The sequence below is a fragment of the Arachis ipaensis genome, chromosome B8, assembly GCF_059453495.1.
Source record: "Arachis ipaensis isolate K30076 ecotype BB chromosome B8, ASM5945349v1, whole genome shotgun sequence".
NCBI classification, from domain to species: Eukaryota; Viridiplantae; Streptophyta; class Magnoliopsida; order Fabales; family Fabaceae; genus Arachis; species Arachis ipaensis.
In genome coordinates, this window is record NC_142443.1 from 3,785,480 (window position 1) to 3,796,818 (window position 11,339).

General features: G+C 41.9%; 1 protein-coding gene across 1 annotated transcript; it reads right to left on the bottom strand.

Annotated features, from left to right (window-relative positions):
* Window positions 1-10,588: 10,588 nt before the first annotated feature.
* LOC148547021 (uncharacterized) lies at window positions 10,589-11,339 on the bottom strand. The gene has a single exon (XM_088497435.1). The coding sequence runs from the start codon at window positions 11,195-11,197 to the stop codon at window positions 10,967-10,969; it is 231 nt and encodes a 76-aa protein (XP_088353561.1). The 5' UTR covers window positions 11,198-11,339; the 3' UTR covers window positions 10,589-10,966.

Consider the following 11,339-nt stretch of genomic DNA (forward strand, 5'->3'; position numbering starts at 1 on the left):
CACCGGAAACAATGATGCAGACTTGACCCTTCACCAGGAAGCCAATGACCAACACAGGGAAGGTACCTCCGGAATAAAAAATCCGAAGGTGAATTCTTCAGAAGGGCACGAATCAGAGAAAGAAGGACCCTCCCATGCAACTGAGCTCCTGGGATTAGTCCACAGTCGCCTTGAACAGTTAGAACAAGAACGGGAGCGACAAAAGGAAACTGAAAAGAGCCTAAAAGAGGAGATGGAGCGACGAAAAGAGTTGGAAAGAAAACTCTTAAAGTTAGAATCCTCCCTCAAAGGTCGGAACTCCCGAGACGAGCGAGAAGAACTACCACTAGGAGGGGATGATCCTTTCAGCGAGGAGATAATGAGGGCAAAAGTTCCAAGGAACTTCAAAAGCCCCGATATGGACCTCTACGACGGAACCACAGATCCAAAGCATCATTTGAGCAACTTTAAAAGTCGGATGTATCTGGCTGATGCTTCTGATGCTACGCGATGCAAAGCTTTCCCAACAACCTTGTCGAAAGCAGCGAAGAAATGGTTCGACAGCCTCTCTCCGAGGTCGGTCACCAGTTTCGAAGACCTCTCAAGGAAGTTCTTGATGAGGTTCTCTATCCAGAAAGACAAAGTAAAACACGCGCCAAGCCTCCTGGGAATAAAGCAGGAGGTCGGAGAATCCTTACGATCCTATATGGAAAGGTTCAACAAAGCGTGTTTAGAGATTCAAGACCTGCCCACAGAGGCAGTCATAATGGGGTTAGTCAATGGGCTTAGAGAAGGTCCCTTCTCACAGTCCATATCCAAAAGACACCCCATCTCTTTAAGTGATGTGCAGGAAAGAGCTGAAAAGTACATCAACATGGAGGAAAATGCTAAGTTGAGAGACCTGAGTTGGCGACCTGGGCACCCTCCCTCAACAAAAGAGAGGGAGAGGGAAACCAAGAAGAAGGAAGAACTCGGTCTCGATAGACCAAGGAAATATCACTCTTATACTCCTCTAAAGGTCTCCATAGTGGATGTATACAGAGAGATTTGCAATACTGAAAGGCTGCCACCCCCCAGACCCATTAAAAATAAAAAAGGGGGGAGCCGCAACGACTACTGTGAGTACCATAAAATATATGGTCACTCCACAAACGACTGCTACGACCTTAAAAATGTGATAGAAAAGCTGGCTAGGGAAGGTCGGCTCGACAGATATCTCATAGAAAGGTCGGATAGTCATGGGAAGAGAAAGCGAGATGATACGGATAGAAGAGACCCACCACTGCAGACTCCGGAGAGACATATCCATATGATCTCAGGAGGGTTCGCGGGAGGGGGACTCACCAAATCCTCTCGCAAAAGGCATCTCAAGAGAGTCTACCAGGTCGGAGGAGAGTCATCCGACCTCCATACCATTTCATTCACAAAAGAAGATGGGCAAGGAATAATCCCTGGACACGATGATTCAGTGGTAATAACTATGATCCTAGCAAATGCCCATCTCCATAGAACCCTAGTAGACCAAGGAAGCTCAGCGGACATTCTTTTCAAGCCCGCTTTCGACAAACTAGGGTTGGATGAAAAAGAGTTAAGAGCCTATCCCGACACCTTGTATGGATTAGGTGGCACGCCAATAAGGCCACTGGGATTTTTGCCCCTCCACACCACTTTTGGAAAAGGGGAAAAATCAAAAACTCTGAGTATAGACTTCATAGTCATCAATGTAGGGTCATCATATAATGCTTTAATCGGCAAAGCTACCCTTAATCGACTCGGAGCGGTGGTATCCACTCCCCACCTTTGCATGAAATTCCCGACCTCAGCAGGGATAACAACGGTAAGAGGGGACCAGAAATTGGCAAGGAAATGCTACAATGAAAGCCTAAACCTGAGAGGAAAGAGCCGAGAAGTCCACACAATAGAGCTCGGAGGTGCAAGGGCTAGAGAAGAGCTACGACCACAGCCAGGAGGAAAAATCGAGGAGATACAGGTTGGCGAAGAGGAAGGGAAAGATACTCACATAGGAGCCAACCTAGGGGAAACCCTAAAACAAGGGTTGACTAAGCTCCTAAGAGACAACTCCGATCTCTTCACCTGGAAGGCCTCCGACATGCCAGGAATAGACCCCGAGCTCATGTCCCACAAGCTTTCGGTCTACTCGGGGTCCCGACCTGTACAACAAAGAAGACGCAAGCTCGGCCCGGAACGAGCCCTGGTAGTAGAAGAGCAAGTACAGGCACTCCTAGAAGCCGGCTTCATCAGAGAAGTCAAGTACCCAACATGGCTAGCCAATGTAGTTCTAGTCAAAAAACAAAATGGCAAATGGAGAATGTGTGTCGACTACACCGACTTAAATAAGGCCTGTTCCAAGGACCCTTATCCACTGCCAAGTATTGACACCCGAGTGGACTCCAGCTCGGGGTATCAATACTTGTCGTTTATGGACGCCTACTCGGGATATAACCAAATCCCGATGTACGAGCCAGACCAGGAGAAAACATCATTCATCACACCCAGAGCTAATTTTTGCTACGTGGTCATGCCATTTGGACTGAAAAATGCAGGGGACACATACCAGAGGATGATGAATAAGGTATTCGCCTCCCACCTTGGAAGCCTAATGGAAGTATACGTCGACGACATGCTGGTAAAAACCAAAAAAGAAGTCGACCTCTTGTCAGATCTCTCACGGGTCTTTGACACCATAAGGTTACACGGGATGAGACTAAATCCCGCAAAGTGTGCCTTCGCGGTAGAGGCAGGAAAATTTCTAGGGTTTATGCTGACACAAAGAGGGATCGAAGCAAATCCCGATAAGTGTAGAGCTATCCTGGAGATGAAAAGTCCGACTTGTTTAAGAGAGGTCCAACAACTGAATGGCCGACTTGCAGCCCTCTCCAGATTTTTGGCAGGATCAACACTAAAATCCCTCCCACTGTTCTCCTTATTGAGAAAGGGATGTCAGTTTGAATGGACTCCTGAATGCGAGGAGGCGTTCTAGGAGTTCAAAAGATTCTTGAGCCAACCTCCTATTCTGACTCGACCTATAGCTGGAGAAGACCTCGTCCTATACTTATCCGTAGCAGACAAAGCCGTCTCCTCGGCCCTGATAAGAGAAGACGAGGCCGGTCAACACCCAGTATATTTCATCAGTAAAGTTCTACAAGGCCCTGAGCTAAGGTACCACAAACTAGAGAAGTTTGCCTACTCCTTAGTAGTAGCCTCACGAAGGCTACGGCCTTACTTTCAAGCTCACACAATAAGAGTCCGCACGAACCAACCCATGAAGCAAATCCTCCAAAAGACGGATGTTGCAGGGAGAATGGTTCAATGGGCAATAGAGCTCTCCGAGTTCGACTTGAAGTATGAAACTCGGACGGCGATCAAAGCCCAGTGCCTCACCGACTTCATTGCAGAATACGCAGGAGACCAAGAGAAAAAACCAACTACATGGGAACTCTATGTAGATGGATCCTCAAACAAAACAGGAAGCGGTGCAGGCATAATACTGGTGGATGAAAGAGGAACCCAGATAGAGGTTTCCCTCAAATTTGAATTCCCAGCTTCAAATAATCAGGCAGAGTATGAAGCCTTGATTGTTGGATTGAAGCTAGCGGAAGAAGTCGGTGCTACAAAGGTAATGATATACAGCGACTTGCAAGTGGTGACCTCCCAGATAAGTGGAGAGTATCAGGCAAAGGACCCAAATATGAAGAGATACTTGGAGAAAACTCTAAGAACACCTTGGGCGCTTTGCAGAAACCGAGGTCAAACACATAACTCGGGATCTAAATAGCAGAGAAGACGCCCTATCCAAGTTAGCAAGTACCAAGCCAAGAGGGAATAACAGAAGCCTGATCCAGGAAACTCTCCAGGAACCCTCCGTAGTAAAGGAAAAAGACAAACAAGAGGTCCTTGAGGTAGTCGGATTAAGCCTCGGATGGATGAACCCCTTGGTCGAATACATGAAATTCGACATCCTCCCGAAAGAGGAAAGAGAGGCTAAGAAAATCCGGAGGGAAGCACAACACTACACCTTGGTGAAAAATATTCTCTACAGGAGGGGGATATCAACACCATTGTTAAAGTGCGTACCGACTTCAAAAACCACCGAGGTGTTAGAAGAAGTCCATAGTGGGATCTGCGGAAATCATCTCGGAGCAAGGTCATTAGCCAGGAAAGTGATCCGAGCTGGATTCTACTGGCCGACCTTGCAGAAAGATGCGACCGAATTTGTGAAAAAGTGTCAACCGTGCCAGATGCATGCAAATTTCCACGTGGCTCCCCCGGAGGAGCTCATCAGCATCACTTCTCCGTGGCCCTTTGCGAAATGGAGAATGGATTTGTTAGGTCCTTTTCCCCAGGCGCCAGGACAAGTCAAATACCTGATAGTGGGAATAGATTACTTCACAAAATGGATAGAAGCAGAACCATTGGCCACCATCACCGCACAGAGAAGTCGGAGGTTTCTCTACAAAAATATCATCACAAGATATGGGATACCCTATTCCATTACTACAGATAATGGAACCCAGTTCACCGACTCTACCTTTAGAAGCCTAGTAGCCAGTATGAAAATCAAGCACCAGTTCACCTCGGTGGAACACCCGCAAACCAATGGGCAAGCCGAGGCAGCCAACAAAGTCATACTGGCAGAGCTAAAGAAAAGGCTACAAGATGCAAAAGGAGCTTGGGCTGAAGAGCTCCCACAAGTGCTATGGGCCTACAAGACGACCCCCCCAATCCGCCACTGGAGAAACACCCTTCCAACTAGTTTATGGGGTAGAAGCCATGATCCCAATAGAAGTCAACGAGCAAAGCCCAAGAGTGATTCTCCATGACGAGGTCGGAAATATACAGGGGCACAAAGAGGAGCTCGACTTGCTCCCCGAAGTCCGAGAAGAAGCCCAGATAAGAGAAGCAGCGTTGAAGCAAAGGATGGCTACAAGATACAACAAAAAAGTTATTCGAAGAGCATTCACCCTAAGTGACTTGGTCTTGATCAGAAACGACATTGGAGTCAACAAATCAGGGGAAGGAAAGCTCGCTGCAAATTGGAAGGGACCATACAAAATCAATGAGGTCTTAGGAAAAGGCTATTATAAAGTGACCGACCTGGACGGCACCGAGTTACCAAGGTCGTGGCATGCTTGTAATATGAAAAGGTACTATAGATAAAAGCAAACTCTACTCCCTGATGTACTCTTTTCCCAACTCCATGATTTTTTTCCAAAACCAAAGGGTTTTTTCTGGAGAGGGGTTTTTAACGAGGCATCATAGTAGGGGCTAAGGAAAATAAACTGTCAAAAATCCTTAGCAGCAATAAAGTACCTCCCCAATTAATAAAGATCTTTTTTACAAATATCTCTTAAATTCCTTTGTTGTTTTCTCTTTCTACGAAACGCGCCGACTTAAGCTCGACAAAACGTGAAAATCCCATGAACCGACCTAGATGGTCGTCAGGATAAAACGACGAGGTACAAGTCGGTGTAAAGAGGTTATAAAAGGTGATCGTAAGAAACTCGGAAACATTCCGACTCATAAGTCGAAATGAAAAGACCGAGTAGAAATAGAAAACGAATCGCAAAAATAACCTAAGTCATGAAAACTCAATAAAACAAAATTGAGTACTAGGAATAACGAAAGAGATAGAAAAATTAAAAGGCTGTCCTAAAGATCCTTGAAACTAAAGGGTCCAGAAAGATAGACAAGCCAAAGAAAAGGTTTTCCAGAAAAGATCAAAGAGAATTCGAAAAAATCGCAATCAGAAAAGCATGCACGCATAAGGTAACTTAAACCCTTATCCAAAAAGGGTATTTATTTTTTAACTTAAACCCTTATTAAAAAAGGGTATTTTAAATGTTTTGTTTACGGCCTTATAAGGCCAAAAACAAATTGTTCAGAACATCACCACCAATAAAGAAGTTTAAAAAAGGGGGGACCCACAGGCCGGGCCCCCAAAATAGCCAATAAATTACTTTTTAGGAAGAAGAGTAGACGGATCACCACCACCAGAGTCAGGAAGAACGTCGCCAGGACCAGGAAGAGAGGCATCCATAGGAGATGAAGAGGAAGTCGGAGGAACAGTAGAAGAACTCGGAGCGTCCTTAGGGCGAGGAGGGGACTCTATGATCCTCTGCCCCCGAGTCTTCAATTCTGACTCGGAAATAATTACGGGGATAGGGGGATCCACAATGGCACCATCAACGACAACTTTATCAGGATCTAAAGGAGAAAGGTCCAAGTCAGGAGCAATGACTCCGACCTGCTCCTTAAAGATCCTCCAAGCCTCCTCAGCCCCATCAGCAATAGAGTCCTCCAACTCGGTATAGGCCTTCTGAGAATTCAGCAGATCATTTTTCACAGACATAAGATCGTCAAATAAACTTTGCTAGCTGTCCTGTGCTGTCTTCCTCAAGCCCACCTCCATGTTGCATTGGGCTTGCAACTTCCTCTCCTTCTCCCGGAGGCTATCTCTCTCCTCCTTCAACTTGGCGACTTCCTCCTTCAACTCTCTCTCCTGCTCTTGATACATAAGAAGCCTCCTTTCCAGCTCCTCGACCCTCGAGGTCATCCCTAAAGAGATGAGAGGAGTCTTCTCAAAAATATCTAAGAGTTTGCTGCAAACCCCCGCCGCCTTGAGACTCTCCTCAACCAGAGTGGTAAGGTAGTGCCAAACAGAAGCATCATCCATGCTTATACGAGCATGGGGATAGATGTTCTTTCGGACGAATGCAAGAGCATCCGCCTTAACCTCACCAGAAGAGCCAGACTCTAAGGTCTTACGCTTCCTCTTCTCTGGCTCAGGAGAAGGTCGGGCAGAGGGGGGCGGCTGAGAGGAAGCAGAAGAAGAAGAAATCACAATGGGCTGGGAAGGAGTCCCAACGTTTCGAGGAGGAGGAGGAGGAGAGATAACCGCCCTGGCGCCACCAGTCCTGGCGCGAGACCTTGCTTTAGCCTCATGGACTCTCTGGGGGAGGCCTCCAGCCAGTACAAAGGAAAGCGGGGAGAAGAATCATCATCCAGAAAAAAGGGGTGGTGACCCTCTACAGCTTGAACTTTGAAAAAATAATTTTTAAAGTCATGGAAGGATTCGTCAAAAAGGGTAAAAACTCTCCGACCCTGTATGGCTCGGAAAGACACCCACTGTTGCTTATTGTTCAGCCCACTGAAGGGTTTGGTCATATGAAAGAGATAGAAAAAAATCTTCAAAGAAGTCGGGAACTCCAAAGCTTGGCTAATAAATTGATAAATTTTCAAAAAACCCCAAGAGTTGGGGTGAAGCTGGGTAGGGGCAACTCGATAGTGATGCAAAACAGACATCTCAAAGTTGGAAAAAGGAAGAAAAACACCCAAACGGGTGATCATACACTCATACATAAAGAAAAAATGAGGGGCCGCCTCATTAGCCCTCCCAAAGCAAACCCAGTCTTCAGGACCCGGGACTACCAACTCATACTTCGGCTCGTCCTCCTCAGAAGTACAAATTCTGTGGTGAGTACGAAGGTGGATGATAAAATCAGTATCGACCGAGGGTTCCTCCCCTAGGACCGTGACATCAACCCACTGAGAAAGGACATCTACGGAAGCCATTTCTTTTTCTTAAAAAGGTAACAAAAACCTACAAGGGAAAAAAGAAAAGAAAAATAAAAAACACGGTCTCTAAAGGGAGGGAATACGAAACTAAAATCTACAAACCAACCTATCTACAAAATAAAGGCATGCAAATAGAAAAGCATGTTCCAAAAAGAACTAACCTTTATCTGGAAATGAGGGTTGGAGGAAACGAAAGCCTTCGAAGATACGAGAATGCAACACGAACGAATGAAGGGGAAATTTGAAAAATCGCAGAAACGAAACAATGAAAGAGAGGGAAAGTATTTATAAGTACGTTATGGGCACAATGGTAAAAACGGGGCAGTCATTAAAGATGCACCGTTACCAAGGCCATTAATCCCTACGCATATCCCTAACGGACACGACGCTTGATTAGACGTAACTGTCAGAACCAAAAGGTCACAAAAAGTCACGTCGGCTTCAGGCCATCACGTCGATCCTCCAACAAGTCGGCTACAACCCCGAGTAGAATACTCGAACCCAAATCTTAAAGAGAAATTGGGCTCGAGTAGGGGCACTGTTCATACCCTGACCCAATAATAAAGGCCCAGAACCAAGCGAAAGGCCTAATCCAAAGGGTTGGGCCTCACCCAGTACCAATCTTCGTCTCAGGAAGTCGGTACTCGTCATGACTTGCTCTAAAGAAGTCGGGAACGAGGGTTAGCTGGCAGATAAGCACTCATTTGAATGAATAACTGCCCCTAGAATCTCTCTAACCACTTCCCCAAGCCATATCCTAACTTTCCTAAGATAAAGGGACGGTTAACACCCTAAAAAAGTGGCACTACTCCAACGATGGTTATTGGTTCACCACTATAAATACACTGACACTTCTCAGGTATCTCTAAGTCCCAATACTCTCTAGACCTGCTCACACCCTTGCTGACTTAGGCATCGGAGTGTCTTTGCAGGTACCACCCCCATTGTTTCACGCACACTAGCCAGACGGAGGTCCCCGAGTTGCAGAGTTGCAGATCCACTTGCGAGCCTCCTCCTTCTTACGTTTGGGCCACCAACGCCATCCAGCTCATTAATCTCCGGTTACCCATCGTAACAATAGGATATAATAATTAATAAATATTAAATAAAATAAACTCAGCCTAAAGAAAATAATAATTAATAAATATTAAATAAAATAATTATTTTTTTATCAACTATTTTTAAAGTTATCATATCTTAATAATTAAACATTCTTCCACTTAACCTTACATTACAATCAGTTGTTGTATTGTTGGGAGCTAACTTTTTGACGAATAATCAACGGAACTTTACTTAATTACTCGTCACACCCAAAATTCCTTTGAATGGTTGCCACTAAATTCGTTCACATTCTTATGTACGTGAAAATTAAAAGAATCTTATCCGGTGTTATCTTAAAGCTATAAAATTTGGATATAAAACTAAAATGAGTGATATATTTTATTATTGTAATTTTTGGTATTTTTTAAAAATTATGAGAACTATACAAGTCGAACTTTTTTATGTGTTTAAAATTTTTTAAAATTTTTGGATTACACAAATCGGTGTAAAAAATCAAAAAAATTTGAAGTATACAAATTGGATGGTCCGATTTGTGTACTCCAAAATTTTTAAATTTTTTAAACACAACTCGGATAGTCTAAGTACAAAAATCGGATAGTCTCATTTTTGTACCTAAAAATCAGATAATCTGATTTGTACTCCCTAAATTAAATCATCTCACATTTTAAAAAAATAGGACATCAAATCACAATTCAAAAATACATTATTATTAGTCTAATATTAAAAAAAGATGTGCTATCTTAACAAAGGTCAATCGTATTTTCATTAATATAAAGCTACGACTTGCTCATCTTAAATTATAAGAAAAATAAAATAAAATCAACTACTATATATTATCACCTTAACAATTGAGATTAAGTTAATCTATATCTAAGTTTCTATATCTATAATTTCGTTGATGTGTATAGTAGTTACGGTATCTATGAACTCATTTTTTAAATAATTAAAATACTCTTAATATATATATATATATATGCTCTGTTACATGTCTCATTTCAAAGGGAACCTCAAAGTGGCTCTATTTCATTATATTCCACCCATATCAAAATTTCACTCATTTAAGATCCTCCTCTTTGGTGTCAGTGAGATAAGAGATGTTGTTTCTAGTCTATCTCTTTCTATTTCTATATAGAAATATGGAAGGTTGAAAAATCATTATATAAATATATGGATTGAAAATTAGATAATAATCCAGATATTGCGATAGATAATAAAAAACAGAAAATAACAAAAAACAGAGATTTGCGATGATTTTTCAATCTTTTATACTGAATAATCTAGTATATTTATGCATGAAGATAATGAATTCGTCGTGGTCGGACTCTATTATGGATTTCTGAGCACATTCTCCATAGGACCCTCTTATCTCTTCCTTCTTCGAGCTCGGATTATGCAAGAAGGGACCAAGAAAAAACTATCAACAACAGCTGGATTTATTACGGGACAGTTCATCATGTTCATATCGATCTATTATGCACCTTTGTATCATATATATATATATATATATATATATATATATATATATATATATATATTTTTTTTTTTAAATTCTAAATTTCAACCTACTATAAAAAAATAAAGGACTAAAATTTAAGATTTTTAAAATTAATATATATAATAAAAATATTTTAGTTATTTTCTATAATAAGATATTATAGTTATTTTTTATAAAAAGTAATATTAATTTAGACTAGTTCAAAATTTAATTCACAATTTTTCGATCAAATAAATTTGTCTAATCTAATTCTGACAAAAATAACACAATTTAATCGATTATATGTGTTAAATTTTAATTATAAAAAACATCTTTATAAAAAGACATTTTCAACGTTTTTATCTAAGTGCGTGGCTCCCAATAAGATATATCATACCTTCTTTCTTAAATTTTCCAAATAAATTTGAAGATCACACTACTGTTGATGTATATCCAAAATTGATCACAACAGCCAGATTATTAGAATAAAGAACCAACAAAAATAATTTATCCTTTTGGATCATATAACAACACAAACTGTAGTAGTACATATTTCATATACAAGGTAAAACACATATATGATAACGTTAAACCTTAAAGGGAAGAAAAGGGGTTACAACAAGGGTCCTAAAGATAATATAGAAGATGCCAGGTCCTCGATCTATTTCTAAAATATGTGAAGACAGACTAAACTAGCAGAGTTCCGGCAAGACCTACTGTTTATATAAAAACTTAACAAGACCATTAATTTATAAAATAAAAGAGAAAACCAAATAAAAGTGTGGTTTGCTCAACCAGCAAAAACATTGGTATAAAGCACAGGTATATGTAGAATGAGATGTTGTAATAGTGGTCTTAGGAGACATCGTCGTTGTTGCCCTCAGAATTGTAGGCACTTGGTGGTGGGGTAGAAGTAGAGGAAGAAGATGGTGAGGTGCCACCGTTTCCAATCACGTTTCGAAGCGATTCCCCCACCTTGGACACCGTGGACACCACGGAGCTCGCTAAGCCGTTAAATATTTCGGCTTTGATTTGCCCTCTTTTTGGGGGGAAGCTTGATCTCTTCTTTTCAGGTGTACTTGCCATTTTAATTATTTCTTATAGATCTCACCAAACAATATTTGGTGTAAAATAATTTTTAAGAGGAGTATGTGATACAAATTTGAAGATGCAGAAAATAAGGAAGATGGAAGGGAAGAGGGTGGGAATAAGCGAGGAAGAGGGTCGG

Bases quoted from the DNA above. Each gene is read 5' to 3' on its own strand.
- LOC148547021 (XM_088497435.1), bottom strand. From the start codon at position 11,197: ATGGCAAGTACACCTGAAAAGAAGAGATCAAGCTTCCCCCCAAAAAGA.